General features: G+C 43.4%; 1 protein-coding gene across 1 annotated transcript in view; it reads left to right on the plus strand.

Moving 5' to 3' along the window:
* The window catches only part of C11H11orf98 (chromosome 11 C11orf98 homolog), a 28,764-nt gene that overhangs the window by 885 nt on the left and 6,704 nt on the right, over positions 1 to 21,175 (plus strand). Inside the window, exon 2 of the mRNA XM_063945046.1 lies at positions 8,777 to 8,901. Coding sequence (XP_063801116.1) covers positions 8,777 to 8,901 — 125 coding nt within the window. The remainder of the gene's footprint in view (positions 1 to 8,776; positions 8,902 to 21,175) is intronic.

Consider the following 21,175-nt stretch of genomic DNA (forward strand, 5'->3'; position numbering starts at 1 on the left):
CAGTAGTTGGGGACGCCGGAGAAAAAGAGCATTCGTCAGCGCTGTTTGGCCTTGAAAAACAGCGCTGACTGATGTTTTTACGCTACCGCTCGCCAGCGACCGCTTCAATGCTGAATACAAGTAAAAAAAAAGAGCGGCGAGCGATAACATTACTTAGCTTAAGAAAACGTTTTTGTTGTTAAATGGGGACCTGTCCCTTTAAACTGGAATGTTTATGGGTTACACAGGTTCTGTGTCTGATTAATACCCCTTTTCACACTGCCAAAACCCGTTTCTTTTGTGCACTGTGAAAGGAGCCAGGGGAAATATTAGTCAGGTTCACTCTGTAATTTCGTTGGATTTTTGTGGATAGTAGGAAAACGATACATTTCTGTAAACGTTATTGTATAAGCAATCAGAAAAACAATGTTTCCATTTGCCTTGATACATACATACATACATACATACATGGCTGCCATCTTGGAATTTACTAAATGGATGCCGGAAACAAAGTTTTCGTCTATAACTCGGCTTCTAACTAACATAGAAATTTGATTTTCAGAGCTGAACTCCCATTTTCAGGGCCAAAGAATCAAATGGTACCAAAGTAGATAAAGTAGATTCGACCACAAACCTATTAGACTGATATTTTCCGTATTATTCAATGTTCTATAAGCGATCATACATGAACATTGCACTAAGGAAGTGACCATTAAGTTCCGAAACACCATTCATGACAGAAATGGGTTTATTTTTGTATTATTATACATATATATTTTGTATAATTAATTTTGTAACCAATTTCAATGCAATAATACACAGGTTCTCAAACTCAGTCCTCAGGACCCCACACAGTGCATGTTGTGCAGGTCTCCTCACAGAATCGCAAGTGAAATAATTAGCTCCACCTGTGGACCTTTTTAAAATGTGTCAGTGAGTAATTAATACACCTGTGCACCTGCTGAGTTATCTGCAAAACATGCACTGTGTGGGGTCCTGAGGACCGAGTTTGAGAACCTATGCAATAATACAAAGAGTCTTTACATATTGTCGCCATCTTCCTCATCATCACTTTTATAGTTATTCTGTATGTCTTCATCATTCTGACACTCACTGCCGCACTGACAAAGGTCGGTGCAGGATAAGTTATTTGTTTTGCAAGAACATGTGGCAGAAGAACATTCTGTTTTGTATTTGCAGCTAACCATCTCAATGATGGCCTTTGGAGCTGGAAGGGCAACTGTCATGGTTGGTTTCAGCTGGCCATTGGACTGCTTGTGGTAGCCATTCTGCAGTGGGTCCAACTGAAGATCCTTCAGAGCAATGCTGGCCTGTCCCCACAATCTGGCTTGGATATGGACTCTCGGGACATGCTGTCTCAGAACTTGAAGAGCAGGAGGTAGCTTGTTACTTTCCACCATATGCTTACAGAAGAGATGCCATCGTAGTTCAGGGATTGTCTTGATGTGGATGGCTTTGGGGGAGTAGGCTGCACAGACAAATCTAGCCAGAGTGACCAACATAGTTTCCGTCACTTCTATCTCTGTTGAAAGCATCTGCAGAGAGCGTATTACATCTCTATACCTGCCTTCATGTAGAGTTGCAGCCAGGTTGCTTTGCCTGTACGAGAGAACCTTCCAGTGGTGTCAGCGCCAGTGAACGCATGGAATGCTGGCAAAGCCTTTGCTCTTTCTGCCCCTATGGCTCCATCTCCATAACCCTAGAGGCCATGGAAATGGATGTGTCTTCAGCAGGAGGTCATAGTTTGCTATGACTAACACTAGGTCATCTGTGTCTGGGGAGAAGAAAACCATCCGTGCATCTGTTGGGTTTCGCTGTGATGCCAGGATAGCTTGGTAGATCAACATTGTGTCTGCTTCTTTGTGATTGTTATCCAGGAAAAGCAAGTCTTTATTGCAACTGGTATGCCCTGACGAAGATGTGATGACCAGTTTGTTTGATGCACTGTTGTACCATAGAGTCTTTGTAGCAAGGTAGTTGGTCAGTTCAGCCTTTTGTCTTTTTATGTGAAAGGAACCTGGACATTGTGATGTGTTTTATGTTTGTGTCATCTGTGACTTTATATGACTTTATATTGGATTGGTGCTCTTCCTTGCCTTCTTTTATCCCTAGTAGCACCCTTCAGAGGGTCTTCCTTGTTTGTGTCAAACACAAGTATGATTTCATCAAAATCTCGTGTGAGCGACATCAGCCTGTCGTTGAAGAATTCACTGAGATCTTTGACTGTCACTATGGTTGTAGGTTTCTTGACCATTTTCTGCAGAAGAACCATTCCATCTACCAGGGCTATCTTGAGGCTTGTAGCATCTGCTGTGGTGTCCATCCCACCCTCTTGCTGCTGATCTTCCTGTGGAGTTCCTACTACTACTGTACGTCCAGCACACGCTGGTAGGATTTTATCTGTGGATGTAGCACCAACTGTTCATTGTCAGAACCAAACTGGCAGAGTATACACTGCTTCCAGTTGATAAACTCCTGAGCTGGACACGTAGCTCCTTCAGCAGCTTGTGGTTTGTCACTCATTTTTAAAGCCTACAACACAGAAAACAGAACAAGAAAAACATTACAATATAATATAATACAACAACTGCTGTATACTACAATATGTAAACTACAATATGTGGGGTCATTCCGAGTTGTTCGCTCGTTGCTGATTTTCGCAACGGAGCGAGTAAGTAAAAAATGTGCATGCGCATGGTACGCAGTGTGCATGCGCTAAGTATTTTAGCTCAAGACTTAGTAGATTTACTCACGTCCGACCGAAGAATTTCCATCGTTGAAGTGATCGGAGTGTGATTGACAGGAAGTGGGTGTTTCTGGGCGAAAACTGGCCGTTTTCTGGGGGTGTGCGGAAAAACGCAGGCGTGCCAGGATAAAACACGGGAGTGTCTGGAGAAACGGGGGAGTGGCTGGCCGAACGCAGGGCGTGTTTGTGACGTCAAACCAGGAACGAAACGGGCTGAGCTGATCGCAGTGTAGGAGTAAGTCTGGAGCTACTCAGAAACTGCTAAGAATTTTCTATTCGCAATTCTGCTAATCTTTCGTTCGCAATTCTGCTAAGCTAAGATACACTCCCAGAGGGCGGCGGCCTAGCGTGTGCAATGCTGCTAAAATCTGCTAGCGACCGAACAACTCTGAATGACCCCCATAATACAAGAACTGCTGTAACAATTGTCTCAACACATTTGCAACATCTGCAACTAGGAGCATTTAATTCTATGGCCCTGAAAATGGTAGTTCAGCTATGAAAATCAAATTTCTATGTTGGTTTGAAGCCGAGTTATAGACGAAAATTTGTTTCCGGCAGCCTTTTGTAAATTCCAAGATGGCGGCCATGTATATATCAAGGCAAATGGAAACATTGTTTTTCTGATTGCTTATACAATAACGTTTACAGAAATGTATTGTTTTCTGACTCTCCACAAAAATCCAACAACAGTTCAAATTCATACACCGTGAACCTGACTATCCCAGGTCGAGCAACCTGTCTTTTCAACCCCTGTTTAAAGCCTAGTATAAAGAGAAAAATGTACAGCGCTAGAATCTGGATATAGAACAATATATATTTTTTATTCTGTAACTTTAAAAGATCTAGTTGCAACTAGCAAATGACATATAAAATAGTGGATAAAAATCAATCTAAATGTAGACAGAAAAAGGGCAAACACAGCACAGTGAAATATTTGGTATATTACCACATAAGGAAGCCACACACAGTCTCCTATTTGTAATCCTTGGAAGAAATGCCACAGTCCAGGGGATATAGATACCGCTTGTTGTAAATTGTTTAGTCCATATGGAGTAAGATGGAATGACCTTTGGTTGCTTTTGGACAGTTGCAGTCCTGTTGGTAAGCTCTAAAGGAGCCTGCTATCACAGATACCACATCCATCCTGGAATACGCCTAGAAGTCCGCCTACGATCTCTAACGGGGAACTTGTTGTCATCCAAGAAAGGAGTACAAGACCAAGCTCATATACAGGACTGCAACTGTCCAAAAGCTACCAAAGGTCATTCCATCTTACTCCATATGGACTAAACAATTTACAACAAGCGGTATCTAGGGCCCTCATTCCGAGTTGTTCGCTCGGTATTTTTCATCGCATCGCAGTGAAAATCCGCTTAGTACGCATGCGCAATGTTCGCACTGCGACTGCGCCAAGTAACTTTACTATGAAGAAAGTATTTTTACTCACGGCTTTTTCTTCGCTCCGGCGATCGTAATGTGATTGACAGGAAATGGGTGTTACTGGGCGGAAACACGGCGTTTCAGGGGCGTGTGGCTGAAAACGCTACCGTTTCCGGAAAAAACGCAGGAGTGGCCGGAGAAACGGTGGGAGTGCCTGGGCGAACGCTGGGTGTGTTTGTGACGTCAACCAGGAACGACAAGCACTGAACTGATCGCACAGGCAGAGTAAGTCTGGAGCTACTCAGAAACTGCTAAGTAGTTAGTAATCGCAATATTGCGAATACATCGGTCGCAATTTTAAGAAGCTAAGATTCACTCCCAGTAGGCGGCGGCTTAGCGTGTGTAACTCTGCTAAATTCGCCTTGCGACCGATCAACTCGGAATGAGGGCCTATATCCCCTGGACTGTGGCATTTCTTCCAAGGATTACAAATAGGATACTGTGTGTGGCTTCCTTATGTGGTAATATACCAAATATTTCACTGTGCTGTGTTTGCCCTTTTTCTGTCTACATTTAGATTGATTTTTATCCACTATTTTATATGTCATTTGCTAGTTGCAACTAGATCTTTTAAAGTTACTGAATAAAAAATATATATTGTTCTATATCCAGTTTCTAGCGCTGTACATTTTTCTCTTTATACTTTTTTCTTAGGGACTAACTATCCCTTTAACAGCAGCTCTAGGTCAAACACCTTATTTTCAAGCGCCGGGCCTCTTTACTTTGGTAAATCTTCCTGTTTAAAGCCTGGCTAAACACGGGTTGTATCCGGATTGCTGTGTGGCGTGAATGGGTTGCCAGGTTGATGTTACCTGTTCACACTATAGGAGCAGCTGGCACTTGTAGAGCATCTGATCCCAAAGAGCTGTTTCTGCATGTGACGCATCAACACAGCAATATGCCATGTCAGGGACCGCCAGTCTGAATGGGGTCTCAAGCAGGTTGCAACTGGGAAGGACCAGCGTAGAAGTCCTGGTGTGACCCACGTTAGCGATGTGAACTCCGTATTAACCAGGTAAAATGCAGGCGTGAAGTTAGCCAGCCACAGCACCTGAGCGTCCCAGTTTAAAGGGATAGTATGGTAAGTCTAGTCCCAGGGACCCCTCACTTTTGAAGCTTGCAGTTCTACTCCACCATTTCTGAGTGTCATCACATATTATAGGGGTGAGGGCAGGCAGCAGTACAGATAGGATAAAACCCACTCAGTTACCCACTAGCATCGCCATTGGATTCACAAAATCAACTGGTGTAAAAAGAGCACCTATATCAACAATTTATCAAACAAATCACAGTTTTCCTATAATAAAATGTGTAAAAGATGTTATTTTAGGTTTTTATCTGATGAGTGAAAAAGCTCCAGGTGGAAATTAAGTAAAGACATAACCAAACAATGCTGGCCATACATCAGAAAGATATCATTCCAACCAGTATCCCTGGGTCTTCCCTTGCACATTACAACTCTACCCACCCGCACTGCAAGCAGCACCCACCTCTTCCTGACTGCTCTGTGGCCCAGCCTCACCCACCTCTCCTTCTTCTGGCACCTGGACGGTAATACACAGCTGGTATGGTAGGCTAGTGGTTAGAGAGGAGTTTACTTGATGCCTGGGTCCTGAGTTTAAACCCACCTGGATCTAAACCCAGGTTTAAAATATACTTGACATTTTTTTATTTATGTAAATATTTATAGTTCTAGAAGTATTTTTTTTTTTTTTTTAATAGTTTAAACACAATGAAAAAAGATTATTTTTTTGGTCATATTAGTTTAAGTACAGGATTTTGCCCACAAAAAGAATCTTCCGAAACCTTATGCCTCATTTGGAATTACCGTTACCATTACCATGCCCCTTGCGATATTCAAATTAAAAAAATGGTCACAGTTGTGATTTTGTGTTTTTGTGTGGAAAGGAATGCAGGATTAGGGGTAGTGTAGTGCAGTGTTTGAGGCACAGGTGCATGGGAAGTGGTAGTGTAGTGTGTGCAGGTCCATGGCTAGAAGTAGTTTAGTGTAGTGTGTGAGCAGTAGTACCTGTGCCAGGTCTTTGGAAGCCTCGCTGTCTTCTGAGAAGAGATCTTTGGGAAGCGGAAGAGGAAGATTGGGAAGACTGCATTGCAGAAGATAATTATCGACTAACTAAGCTAATTGGACATTTCCAAGGTATCTAAAGGGTTCCAAAGCAAGTCCTGACAATGTTTCTTGTAAAATTTGGATTTTGGGAAAAAATGGACTTGCTCTGGAGGTGCTCCAAAGAAACATATTGACAACGGCATATAAAAAGAAGACTGTACTTTAGCTCCTGGGTGCAACATCAGTAGCAGGTGTCATGGGAGCCGTGTGTGTCTATCCATCTGCCATTCTGTTCCATTGCAGCAGCCTGCCAGGCAGTGAGCTTGCCTGGTCCCCCGCTGCCCATACCCACCGCTCAGCCCGGGAAGGTCCTGGGTACTGACTCCTGGATGGCAACAAGGGGGTGAGGGGGGGGGGGGACACTCTCTACCCCCTTAGTGGGCTAAATTTACATTTGAACACTTTACTTCCTCATGCCAAAGCAGACAAGGGCCGTATTTAGGGGGTCATTCTGAGTTGATCGCTAGCTGCCGTTGTTCGCTGCGTAGCGATCATTGAAAAAAACGGCTAATCTGCGCATGCATATGCACTGCAATGCGCATGTGCATCGTACGGGCACGAAGTCCTTTGTGGTTTTGCACTGGTTCTAGCGACGATTCCAATCGCACAGCCGAACGCAAGGAGATTGACAGGAAGAGGGCGTTTCTGGGTGTCAACTGACCGTTTTCTGGGAGTGTTTGGAAAAACGCAGGCGTGGCCGGGCGTTTGCTGGGCAGGTATCTGACGTCATTACCGTGTCGCTCGTCTCGGCAATCATCGCACAGGATAAGTAACTACAGGGCTGGTCTTGTTTTGCACAAAATGTGTTTGCAGGCGCACTGCTGCACAGGCATTCGCACTCCTGCAAAGCGAAAATACACTCCCCCGTTGGCGGCGACTATGCGTTTGCATGGCTGCTAAACAAGCGATCAACTCGTAATGACCCCCTTAATTCTTTTTTTGATTACAATGGATGCAGGAATGGCATGAGGGGAAAGATTGTAATAGTTTAATGTAGGGTTATAATACAGAAGTAGGTAGACTGTCCGCCTATTTCTGTGACATCCCACGTTGGAGAGTAGTTGGTTAGGTGTGTGGAGTACCAGTTTAGTGGGACAGACAAGTTGGAGGAAAGTTGTTCTGGTGTGTGGACAGCTTATGGTTCCCTTTCACTGTCCATCTCACAGCAACCCCTGGCCCCTTTAATAACCACCTCTCTGCTTCCATTGGCCCCACAGGGAAAAAAAATCAACAAACGTATTGGCCCCCACAGAACAGAAACCACACAATAATTGCCCTGCCCAGAATCTGTAGGGGCAGGAGTGGGGAGTGACAAGGTGAGAGACTCTGTGGGGACTCCTCCCCAGCCCCTTCAATATCGCCTCTCCTCTCTTCAATAACCACTTCACCACACTTCTTCATCCCCTCCCCCCTCACAATTCAGTAATCACCTCACAGCACGCTCCTCCTGCTGACCCTGCCAGCAGGCTTATTTCCTTTCCTTTGGTCTGGTCTCCCATTTTGGGCCGGCACTTGTCATGACATCTTGACTGTGGCATTCTCCCCTGTAGTGGCACACGGCGGCCTGCCCTGACTTGACAAAATGTCATGATCGCGCATACGCACCTACCAAAACTGAGAACAGCTCAGAGAGGATGTGCATGGAGGGTAAATATTGGCTGCTTTTGCCTGTAGCCCACAACAAATACTGAGCTTCTGCAAGTTAGATTTGAGTGTGGACACGACCCTCTCATATCTGAAGCTCTTTGCACATTTTAAATCGGCCCCACCTGCAGTGAGACAAGGCTTTACCAAAGTGCACTTACTTGCTCTTTCTTGCTTTACTCCCAATTCAGAGTCAGGTCCTTTATATTCAAAACTGCTGTCACAAAGCTGGATCACAGCAACAAGTTATTACAGGCCCCGATTGTGTGTTCATTTCATTGTACGCTTGTGAGCAGGGCTCTCTTAGCTCTTTGTCTGTCCTTTAGGGTATGGGTCTTTAGGTCGACAAGACTTAGGTCGACTGCTGTTGGTCGACATGGCCATTAGGCCGACATGAACAAGGTCAACATGGAAAATGGTCGACATGAGATTTTATACTTTTTTTTAATGTTATTTTCTTCGTAAATTGACGGGGAACCCCAATTAGTGCACCGTGTCCACTTGCATGGATCTCTTCGCTCGCCATGCTTCGGACAAGGTGCCTCGCTCCGCTACCGCTGCACTCGGCACAGGTTACCGTTCCCAATTGTAGTCCACGTGGATCGTAAAGTGTGAAAAAGTAAAAAAAAAAATGTGAAAAACTCATGTCGACCTTTTTCCATGGCGACCTAATGACTGTCGATTTAAGTCTTGTTGACCTGATGACTGTAAGCCGTCCTTTATTACCCAGACTTGTCTTATTAATGTTTTTACTATTCTTATTTAAATTATTTAGTTCCTGCTGTAGTAATCTGAAATATTTGTTGTTACCTCAGGACTTGCAAAAAAATCTCTTTAAACGCCGCCGTGTGATTAGTCGGGAGAAACGCAAGAAACACAAAATAACTGGCGCCATCGTGGACAAAGGATTAATAACTATTCATCACCTGAAGAAGAGAAGGTAAGTAAATTAATTGCTTTAAGGTATGTGGTCAGGGGGCTTTGGTTTTCGCCCAGGATATTGCACAGGGTTAGCTCAGGGTGCTTGCAAAAGACAGGTAAAGCGTCACATTCTGCCTTCTGTTACAGGGTGGGTTGCTATTTTGTGCCTTCTGTCTGAGCAGATACGTTACATCACTGAAAGTGCAATTTTCTCATTGTTCTATTCTTATTAATGAATTTTATCTGGCATTTCTCATGACTATGAAGTCAGAAATACATGTTCCTTTTATTAGTCTTTCTGCAGCTGCTAATATAGGGGCCACGTAATCATTATTATTGTTAGTGTTGTTATTATTATTCTTATTAATTTTTATTTATATACTGTAGCCCCTATATTTTAGAAAGCTTTTTTTTACAGAGAATCTATCATTATTTACATCAGTCCCTGCCACAGTGAAGCTTACAGTCTATGGACCTAATTCAGACCTGATCGCTTCTGTTTGTTTTCGCACAGCAGCCGATCAGTTCTGAACTGCGCATGCGCCGGCTCCTGCCAGACAGCCGACGGCCGTCTCAGCCCGGCGGTCGCTTGGTGGGAGGGGACAGGCCGGCAGCATTTGGCCGACATTTTAGGGGCGCAGTCCGGGCAACGCAGGCGTGCCCGGACCGTGTGGGAGGCGGGCTGCGGCGGCTGCGTGACGTCGCACGCAGCCGCTGCGACCCGGACAGGAGCTGCGCTGTTAGGGAGCTACTCGTCAAGTACAAAAACATCGCCGCTGTGCAATGCTTATGTACTTGTGCGGTGTGGCAGAGCCAGACATGCAGGGCGGACTAGCCCTGTGCTGGGCGTCTCCCCGCATGTCTGAGTAATTGATCGTAGCCGTGCAAAATTTTGCACGGCTACGATCAACTCTGAACTTGGCCCTATATTCACTGCCAATAGGTGACAGCCTACCAGTATGTTTTGGAGTGTGGGAAAAAAATCTGAGCATCTGCAGAAAACCCAGAAACATCCATACAGCTACATGTCTGGAATCAAGCCCATGATCCCAATGCTGACCACTGTTCCACCACATTTGCATGACTGCTGCATTATTACATATAGTTATGTATGATGCCAGTTGGCTTGTGCAGGAGTTCCTGCAGTTGGTTATTAGAAACTGTGCTGCCACCGTTTAAAGTAGAAACTAGATGTCCTACATTAAAATGCATAATGTAAAATAATATTGTATTATAATTTGCAAGGTTAAAAAAAACCAAAACACATTCTTGAAGGAGCCTGTAGCTGGAGCGAGTCAGAGGAAGATACAGCAAGCTCAGAGAGGATCATTCAGATGTGGCTGGAGTTGCTATCACTGATGTTTCCTTGGAAGCAGCAGCGTTAGTGCTGTATGGTAATGCAGCAGGAGGCTGTACTACAAGCAGACGCCTCCTGCTGCAGTAGTGATCCCAGCTGCAGGCTAGGATGCACCATCTATCTCTCTCCCATCATCGGACGGCTTCTAACACCTATTGTGCCACGCAAGTTGCCCGTCGCAGGGGCCAGGAAATCTCCATCCTACAATGGAGATCCCTAGTCTCTTCCCTCCCCCTAAACGTCAGCAGCATGCCTCCGTTTTTACAAACTAGGCCGTTGCCACCCCCCAGATAGCAGCAGACTATCAATCACGGAAAGGCTGCTGCCATCCTGCTTCCAACTTCGCAGAACCCGTTCATGCACACTTTACGACATCGCAGGACCCATTTGTGCATGCGCACAGTACCGAACATCACTACTTTGCGGTATGCACTGCATTAGTGGCTGGACCTGAATGAGGGACAGAGTTTTCCAAACTACGCCACTACCGTTTTAGTTTTAAGAATATCCTTGCTTTAGTCCATAAGAAAGACTGAGGACTTAATTGTCACCTATGCTCAAGCATGGATATCCTTAAAACCTGGACTGTATTGGTGAAGTTTGGGAAACTGCCCTAGCTACTGGAGCAGACCAATTCCTTTCTAACCCCATAAATCAGGGTTTCCCAATCTCGGTCCTCAAGGCACACTAAAAGGTACTGTGACAAGAACACTGGAATAGTGTTTGAGGGCAGGTATGTTTGTCCCAGGTTCTTGTCTTACGTGTATTAGAAAAATGAAAACTTCTAGGAAAATGTTTTGTTTTGTCAGAACCTTTTCAGTTTATTGGAAAAGCTGGATAAGGGCCCTGAAAGAAAGATAGGGCAAGTTCCAGACGTTGGGCCCAGTTCGGGTCTTTGGCCTTACAGAGGGCTAATCGGGGTTTCAGCTGTGTAAGTGGGTTATAGGGCTGCTAGCCTGATTAGTGTGTGCAGACTGCCTGGGAAGACTGCAGGATCTCTGTGAGAGAAATACACTTCCTTACACAAGTGAGCCATACAGTGTTGACTGGAAAACTGTGTTTTTTTTTGTTTAGAGACAGTTAGTTAGTTAGTGCCGGACAGGCAAGGTATTTTCTTTTGATGTTTGTTTTCTGTTTAATAAAACTGGTTGTGGCCAGTTGCACCATAAAAACTGCACTTGTATGACTTCTCAGCTGCTGCCATCTACCCCAAGAAACGGGGTCCGGTTCCCCTACATTGTTACAACTTGGTGGGGAATGCGAGCATTCCGTTCTGCGCATAAGTGAAAGCAGCAGCTTTATGAGGCCTGCATAAAACGGTGGTTTATGCAGATACAGCCCAGTGTGAAGTTGCTGAGACTCACCCCTGAGGGTTTGATGTATGTCCTGGGTGAAAGCAGCTATAAAGCCGCCTGAAAAATCTGTTGACATGGAGGAATTGCTTAAAGCCCTGCTGCAAGCTACAGCGGCTCAGCAGGAGGCCATCAGAAAGCAGCAAGTGGCAATGGGGGGAAAATTGGAGACTACAGCGAGAGGCCTTAACAGAAGTGGTGCAGAGCCTTGCAGCCCGGATTGGAGATGTGGCCGTCAGTGCTCCGACCAGCTCTAGTTCTTTTTTTTTTTTTTTGCAAATAGATTTTATTGAAATTTCAAATGAACGAAAACAGGAAGTTGCAGAGACATTTGAATAGCTTCTAAGATTGTCAGAGGTACATCATCCGGAGAAACTTAACACCGTGTATAATAAAAGCAATGGAAAATAACTGTAGAGGGGGATGTCCTCTTTCCACTAACGTATCATAATTCCAGATAAAGAAAAGTATATAGAGCATAAAGGAGTAAGAACCATAAACGTTTCATGAATTACAACTTCTTGATGCAAAAGGGAGAGAGTAGAAGTAGGAAAGGGTAGAGGAGTAACGAGATACAAAGAGAAAAATAGAAGGGTAAGGGGTAGTATTACTCTCAGTGTAGAGGGGGAGAAAGAGAGGTAGCTTAGGGAGATAAGGTTTAGGAAGGGGGGGGGGGGGAGGTTCTCTCTTCCTATCCCAAGGGGCTTAAAGCATGATTAATTACATATGGCAACTGGAGGTAAAAGGGGGGGGTTTCTCTTAAAAAGAAGATTTGTAATGGGTTGTCTCCTTGTACTCCAGCCATGGGCTCCAGGTAGCTATAAAGGAGGTGTTTTTCATTTCTAGAGACAAAATGAGATCTTCCATTGCCATATAATGGTCTAATCGGGCGGACCATTCTTTCATAGTGGGGGGCACTGTTGATTTCCAGTGGACTGGGATCACTGCCTTAGAGGCACTCAGAATATGGCGAAGTAGTGATTTCTTGAGGTGAAATCTAGATGTACGCGTGAGATTTAATAACCAAAAGCTAGGGCAAAAGGGTAAGTCCTCACCGAGGATAATGCTAGCTGTCTCCACCACCTTGCGCCAGAACGGTTGCAAGAGAGAGCATTCCCACCATATATGTAGTGGGGTGCCTACTGCTGTCTCGCATCTCCAGCACGTGTTGGGTACTCCAGGATAGATTTTTGCGAGGATATTTGGGCATCTATACCATCTTGTAAGAACTTTGTAGTGAGTCTCCAAGACTAGCACATTGGTAGTTAATGAGAAGGTATTTTTATAGATACCTTCCCAATCGTCTGTGGCCACCAGACCCCCTAGGTCTAATTCCCAATCCCTGACAAATTTCGGCTGGGAAGAAAATCTATAATTCAAGATCCACTTGTAAAACGTGGAAAGAGTGTGTCTAGGGTATGTGTGGGAGAGGCACATCTGTTCAAATAAAGTTAGTGCCCGTGTACCCTTTCCAGAAGAGCAAAAAGTCTGTAGGTAATGTTTAATTTGGAGATATCTCCAGATTTCTTTATTGGGTAGGTTCCATTTAGTTTGCAGTTCGGGAAAGGGTATTATACCAGATGAATCTAGCATCTGATTAGTTCTCCGGATGCCCTTTTCTTGCCATGCATGAAACGACAAGGAGTGGCATCCAGGGGGAAACTCAGGGTTCCCAAACAGTGGTGAGAGTGGGGAGGGATGTGTTGAAATATGTGGGAGAGAGCGTAGGAGCCGCCAACACAAAAAGATGGGACTAGCCAGTGGGTGCGTTACCTGGGGGACTTTAGAAAGCCAGAGGGAGTTCAAGCTAAGAGAGGGAAGAGAGGCCAGTTCAATATCTACCCATTGTTTCCTGTGGAGTTCACTACTCCATTCCATGGCTCTCGTAAGGAGTACTGCATGGTAATAGGATAAAAAGTGAGGAAGTTGGAGACCTCCTTGATGTTTCCGTCTAAAGAGGATCTCATGCTTAAATCGGGGTTTTCGCCCCGCCCAAATGTAGTCTCTGATCTTTCGTTGTAGTAAGAGGAACCATGATCGAGGAATAGTAACAGGCAGAGTTTGTAGTAGGTAAAGAATTCTGGGCAAAATATTCATTTTGATTACTGCTATTCTCCCTATCCATGAAATTTTTTTCCCGCCCCATTTGGAGAGATCAGAGTGGAGTTTTGATAACAGCTCTAGTTCTATACGGGCCAGTCACTTCCAGCAGAAAATGACAGAGGCTGATGATGTGGAAGCCTACCTGACCACGTTTGAAAGGACTGCCGAGCGTGAGAACTGGCCAAAAGCACAGTGGACCAGTCTGCTGGCACCTTTTCTGTCAGGTGAGCCCCAAAAAGCGTACTTTGATTTAAGCCCTGCTGAGGCTCGGGACTACGATAAACTAAAGACTGAGATCCTGACCCGCCTGGGAGTCACGCTGTCAGTACGAGCACAACAGGTGCACCGTTGGGTGTACACCATGGAGAAGCCTCCTCGCTCCCAGATGCACGACCTTATTCAGCTAACAAAAAAATGGTTACAGCCAGAGACATTAACTGGTCCCCAGATGGTTGAAAGAGTCGTCATGGACCGCTATTTGAGATCTTTGCCTATGGTCCTGCGCAAGTGGGTGAGCCATGGAAACCCGGATACTGCTGACCAATTAGTGGACATGGTAGAGAGGTATTTGGCAGCAGAGGAACTACTGATGACCACCCAGCAACCCATAGATCCTCGACAGCGCCCTTCAGTAAAGACTGGTAAGACTGTTCCATGGGAAAACGTTGCTGGGCGGTTAAGAGAACGCAAGGCAGGAGAGACTGTAAACACTGGCCCTGGAGACAGGCCAATGGGGCTAGAACGGTCAATGCTGCCCAAACGGGTTGATAATCGTGTGGTTAAATGTTTTAGGTGTGGTATGCCAGGTCATGTTCTTGCCAGTTGCCCAGTCACGCAAGAACCCATGCAATGTGATGCTGCCTTTGAATGTCGCAGAATGTCTTTCTTTGCTAGGTTAGCCTGTACTGTGGTACCTTCACCTGAGCTGGAAAAACAAATGTGTGATGTGTTCTTAGAGGGTAACCGGGTAGAAGCCTTGCTAGATTCAGGAAGTTTAGTTACCCTCGTGAAAGCTGGGTTAGTGAACCCCTTAAAGGTCCAGCAAATACCTATTGGGGTAACTTGCATACATGGGGATACCCAACATTATGTCACTGCTGAAGTGAATATAGAAACTTGTTGTGGGTCAGCAATGGTTAAAGTAGGACTGGTCCCCACCTTGGTGCATGAGGCCACAATAGGGAGAGATTTTCCTCATTTTTGGAAACTGTGGGAATCACGGTTATCAACAGATGTGAGAAGTAAAGAGCCAGTTGATAATACCGGTGATTTTATGGATGTACGTGTGTCTTCTGAACTTTCTGACCCTTTGCCTTTTGCTAGTTTGGCTGGGGAAGTGACAGATGGGGAGTCCAGTGAGGACCCTCTTGCTGGGAACAGAGACATAGTAGAACTGAAAGCGTGCCTGACTTGGAGGTAAAGAAGGATCTGTTTGCATCTGAACAGTTAAAGGATCCTACCTTGATAAAGGCTAGAGAGAATGTTAAGATTGTTAATGGGGAGGGACTTCCGGTTCCGGCATGAGAGCGTGAGCAGCGTCTCTCATCAGCTCCGCAACTCGCCCCAGCTTTAACAATATTAAAGCTGTCTACCTCACGAACCCACCGGTCAAGGTCCCCGCGCCGCACGAAGGTCACTATGGACAAATACCTGGCCGCGTCTCCAGCTCCGAAAACACCAGCCCCGTCACAGCAGCTGCGTCAGGAGAAACGCCGTGGAGAACACAATATGGCGCCGGGTGCAGACTCAGCTCCGGGGACGCCAGCGTCTAAGAAGGTAATTCCAGACCTTTTCTCTGAGACCTCGGCAGGTGGAGATGGGAATACTGGCTCAGGTATATTTACCTCAACTTACGCTGACATGATAGCCGCTATACAAGCAACTGTTGAACCCCTTTTAAATAAGGCTGTGACAGATATTACTTCCCAGCTTCAACATCTTAACAGGAGAGTGTCTGATACTGAAAGCCATATAAGTGTTGCTAGAGATGACATAGACACTTTACAGAAAGAAGTTCGTACTTTAGCGATTGATAATACACGCCTCTCTGAGAAGCTGGACAATATAGAAAACAGAACGAGGAGAAATAACTTAAGAATCATTGGTCTCCCTGAATCACTGGTTGGAGCTTCTCTTGCACATTTTGTGAGAAATACGCTCCCTAAGATGCTACATATTGAAGCCGCATGTGCTGATCTTATTATCGAACGAGTACATAGAATTGGTGGTGCAGCAAAACCTCCCCCGAATCGTCCGAGAGCAGTCATTTTTAAGACTTTAAATTATTTGCATAAGCAAGAGATATGGAAAGCAGCGCGAAAAGTTAAGTCACTGGACTGGGAGGGCCATTCCCTAAGATTGTTTCAGGACTTTTCGGTGGAGCTATCTAAGCTGAGGAAATCTTTTTCACCAGTGTGTTCTGCTTTAATTAAAGATCAACGCAAGTTCTTCATGATGTTTCCAGCAAGGTTGCGGATTTTTACCGATTCGGGACATTTAGACTTTACTAATGCAGCGGATGCGGCAGCCTTTTTAAAGGAGGAAGTCGATGGAAAACGTAATTCTGACATTACCGATGGGTGACTTTGTCCTATAAGTGTTAGCCTCTGGATCTTTAAATATGTCTGTTTTCTAGTTTTATTTTCGTATTTTTACTATAGCCATAAAGATGTGGTGACAGTTTTGTCTGGATGACATTTTGTACCATAATTAAGCTGGGGTGAAAGGAGGGGCTGAGTCGGATTTTTCTTAGTTTATTGGTATGTTTTTTCTGGATTTCCCTATGTCTGGAGCCCTGGAGGTATGGACTGGGGATCTTAGCTGGAAGTCCTATTTGCAAATGTTGTTATTCTGCTCAAGTTGTTTTATTACCGACAAGATCCGGTCTGTTTGTGTGATGTTTTGTGTGTGTTCCCTATTGTTCTTCCCTTATTCTCCCCCTCTATTTCTTCTCTGTCTGACTTCACGATTCGAAACTATATTTAATCATATATATCCAAAAGGTATTAATGTCAGATAAAATTGGATCGTTAAACATTCGTGGTATCCATACACCAGCTAAACGTCGGAAATTATTGACGTATCTCAATAAATTGTCTGTGGATATTATCTGCCTACAAGAAACACACTTGCTGGCCCCTGAAGTCAAAAAATTACAAATGTTAAATTGGGTCTTACTGGGATCATCATCCTATACCACAAAATCAAGTGGAGTGGCAATTCTTGCTAAACGCTCTCTTGATCTTCAAGTTGCCTCTGTGGATAGTGATTTAGATGGTCGCTATGTCATAGTGAAAATAGTAGTTGCAGGTAATAGTTATAATATTTGCAGTATTTATGCCCCTATGCCGTATAAAAAATCTTTTATGAGACAAATACTAGCCAAGCTTCATACTTATGATCCATCTACATTGATAATTTGTGGAGATTTTAATTTAATCACGTCCTTTTTGGATTGCTCCCCTCCTCCGAAATCTTTATTGCGACTTCCTAAGTTAGGTATTGAATTCTTTACTAAATCACTGAATTTAATAGACTCCTGGCGAGTACTCAATCCCATAGAGAGGGAGTATTCTTGTCTTTCCATGACTCACAACACATGGTCACGTATTGATTATATTTTTGTTGCTAACTCCCTATTTCCTAAAGTTGAATTGGCAACTATTGAGCCCCCGGTTTTATCAGATCATGGTTTAATTTGTATAGTTCTACGCATAAACAAATTTAATAATACTAACCCAATGTGGAAGTTCCCGGTTTATTTGATTAAATCGAAATTATTTAAAGACAATCTACTGCAAAAATGGAAGGATTATGTTTCTCATAATGAGGAATATGCAAAGGATAATCCCTCAATTTTTTGGCAGACAGCCAAAGTAGTTTTAAGAGGTGATCTCATACAGTATCACTCCCAAATGTCAAAAATGAGAAAGGATTTATATATCAGTATTCAATCTCAACTCTCTAATGCATTTCAACTATTTAAGCAATCCTCTTCCCCTCTTACTAAGACTCAATATATTAATGCCCAAATACATTTTAATGAATTCCTTCAAATAAGCGGAGATAAATATTTGTTTAATGTAAATTCTAGGTTCTACAGATTTGGTAATAAGACTGGAAAACTTCTTACCAATCTTCTACAAGGCTCTAGACATAAAACAGTAGTACACCCTTTAAAAACTTCGGATGGTTCTCTTACTACGTCTGATCAGCAAATAGCGAGTATTTTGAAGACCTTCTATGAAAATTTATATTCTTCTCCTTTAGACAATAATGATTCTAAATCTACTTCCTCTTCATTTTGGGACTCCCTTCCTTTACCTCAGCTTTCTACATAGTAACATAGTAACATAGTATCTGAGGTTGAAAAAAGACAATTGTCCATCGAGTTCAACCTATTTGTGGTGTCCTCTGCATGATGATTTGACTAAATAGTAACTATAATGTATGACTATGCACCATACCCCTGGATATCCTTATCCAATAGGAATTTATCTAACCCATTCTTAAAGGTGTTGACAGATTCCGCCATTACAACTCCCTCGGGCAGGGAATTCCAAACACGTATTGTCCTTACCGTGAAAAAGCCTTTACGCCGTATTGTGCGGAATCTCCTCTCCTCTAACCTGAGCGAGTGTCCACGAGTCCTCTGTGTTGATCAACGAGTCCTCTGTGTTGATCTAATTCCTATTCACAAACTCTGATAGCCCCGATTACCCCTGAAGAAGTATCTAAAGTTATTAGACAGTTGAAAGTAGCAAAGGCTCCGGGCCCAGACGGCTTTTCTACCGAATTTTACCATTTGATGAGTCCGCTTATAGATAAACCGTTAGCAGATTGCTTTAATCATATTATCACAAGTGGTGAACTCCCTTTACATTTTTCTGATGCGATTATTAAGGTCTTACCTAAAGAAGGGCGAGATTTAAATATACCAGGGTCATATAGACCTATATCGCTCCTAAATAATGATTATAAGATATTTACAAAAATACTAGCTGAACGCTTAAAACCTATTCTGCCATTACTGATCCATAAAGATCAGACAGGATTCATTACAGGACGCCACTCAGTGGTGAATGTAAGAAGGGTCTTAGCTGCGATTCAACACGTATGTTCTAATGCTTTTTCTTCATCTTCTACTCCGATTGTAGTCACATTAGATGCGGAAAAAGCATTTGACTTAGTATTATGGCCCCATTTATTTAGAACCTTATCTAATTTTGGTTTCCCCCCCCCCCCCCCCAATTTATTACTATTCTTCGCACTATATACTCTAATCCTAAATCTCAGGTAGCTTGTAACGGTATTCTATCCTCTTCCTTTTTATTAAGTAGAGGAACTAGACAAGGCTGTCCCTTGTCCCCTCTCCTTTTCGCTATTGCGATTGAACCTTTAGCGGTTGCTATTCGAGAGTCATCGATGATTGAAGGTATCAAAATTAATTCAGCAGAATTAAAGATTGGACTATTTGCAGATGATGCCCTTCTTTTCCTTTCAAATCCTTTTAGTTCTTTACCAGCTTTGTTTAATTTGATTCTTTTAGTAAAATATCGGGATATAAAATTAATATAACGAAATCAGAAGTACTCCTTTTAGGGAACACAATTCTGACTTTTTGAAATTTATAAACATCCCGTTAGCTCTTGCCCCCTCACGCATTAAATATTTAGGAATACAGATTTGCTCCGATCTCTCCCAGATGTATTTGGCCAATTTTACTTCAGTAATAGCCAAAATAGCATTGAAGCTTGAGTCATGGAAAGATTTGCCGCTCTCTCTCTTGGGAAGATTGGCGGTTGTCCAATCTATTTTATTTCCAAAATTGTTTTACTGTATGCAACAAATTCCAATAGCTTTATCTGCTTCAGATATTAAGAAATTGGATACTATATTTTCCAAATTTATCTGGCAAGGTAAACGACCACGGATTTCTAGGGCAAAAATGATTGTACATAAACGGAAAGGAGGTTTGGGTTATCCTGATGTGCCAGCTTATTCACTTTCCATCTTTTTCAGATATATTAATGCTTGGATTTTAAACAAATCTGAATATGTAGATTTTGATTTTAGAATCCGCTATATTTTACCCATATGCCCCGGGAGCGCTATTACAATCTAAATTATCACTAATCCCTCAATGGATTAAGACTCATATTCTTTTTGAAGATACCTATAAAGCATGGCTAGCCATAAATAATACTTAAAACTAACCCTTATGTGACCCAATTTATATCATTGTGGGGAAACCCCTCATTCCCTCCAACTTTGACTAATTCAAGATTTACAGTGTGGAAGAAGAAAGGGCTAGATTTGTCATATAATATTTTTGACCCAGGAGGCTCGATTTCTACATTTTCTGATATCTGTCTTACTTATTCTATTCCACAAAATCATATGTTCATGTACTTCCAAACACGTCATTTTTTGACTTCTATTAAAGCATCAAAACCTTTTATACCCAAAACGGGTGTTCATGTATCACAAGTAAAATCTGTTGATATGTTGCTCACTTTTCTTTTGAATAAAAGTTACAAAGTTAAATATTTATACCAATTAATAATGGGTGATACTGAACACGTGCAATGGGATAATTTGCTGCAGAAATGGAAAGCAGATATTCCTTCCTTTTCGGATATCCCAGAATTGACAGAACTAGCGGGTATTTCTCTGAAAGTTCTCTCTTCTGCATATTTGCAAGAGGTTTATGGCCCTCATTCCGAGTTGTTCGCTCGGTATTTTTCATCGCATCGCAGTGAAAATCCGCTTAGTACGCATGCGCAATGTTCGCACTGCGACTGCGCCAAGTAACTTTACTATGATGAAAGTATTTTTACTCACGGCTTTTTCTTCGCTCCGGCGATCGTAATGTGATTGACAGGAAATGGGTGTTACTGGGCGGAAACACGGCGTTTCAGGGGCGTGTGGCTGAAAACGCTACCGTTTCCGGAAAAAACGCAGGAATGGCCGGGGAAACGGTGGGAGTGCCTGGGCGAACGCTGGGTGTGTTTGTGACGTCAACCAGGAACGACAAGCACTGAAATGATCGCACAGGCAGAGTAAGTCTGGAGCTACTCAGAAACTGCTAAGTAGTTAGTAATCGCAATATTGCGAATACATCGGTCGCAATTTTAAGAAGCTAAGATTCACTCCCAGTAGGCGGCGGCTTAGCGTGTGTAACTCTGCTAAATTCGCCTTGCGACCGATCAACTCGGAATGAGGGCCTATATACGGATACTACATAGAGCATATATTACTCCGCACCAAAGGAGGCATATGGTAAAGGAAGAACAGGGTAATTGTATTAAATGTGGAACTGCAATTGCAAATTTTATTCATTGTACATGGGATTGCTATAAGTTGAGACATTTTTGGTGTAAGATAATGTTTTCTAAATTCAGTGTTTGACCTCCAGCTGAGACCGGATCCGAAAGCCTGTCTAGGACTTAGTTTCTCCGCCTGGTATTTAGGACATAATA

This window comes from Pseudophryne corroboree, chromosome 11 (genome assembly GCF_028390025.1).
Source record: "Pseudophryne corroboree isolate aPseCor3 chromosome 11, aPseCor3.hap2, whole genome shotgun sequence".
Classification (NCBI taxonomy): Eukaryota; Metazoa; Chordata; class Amphibia; order Anura; family Myobatrachidae; genus Pseudophryne; species Pseudophryne corroboree.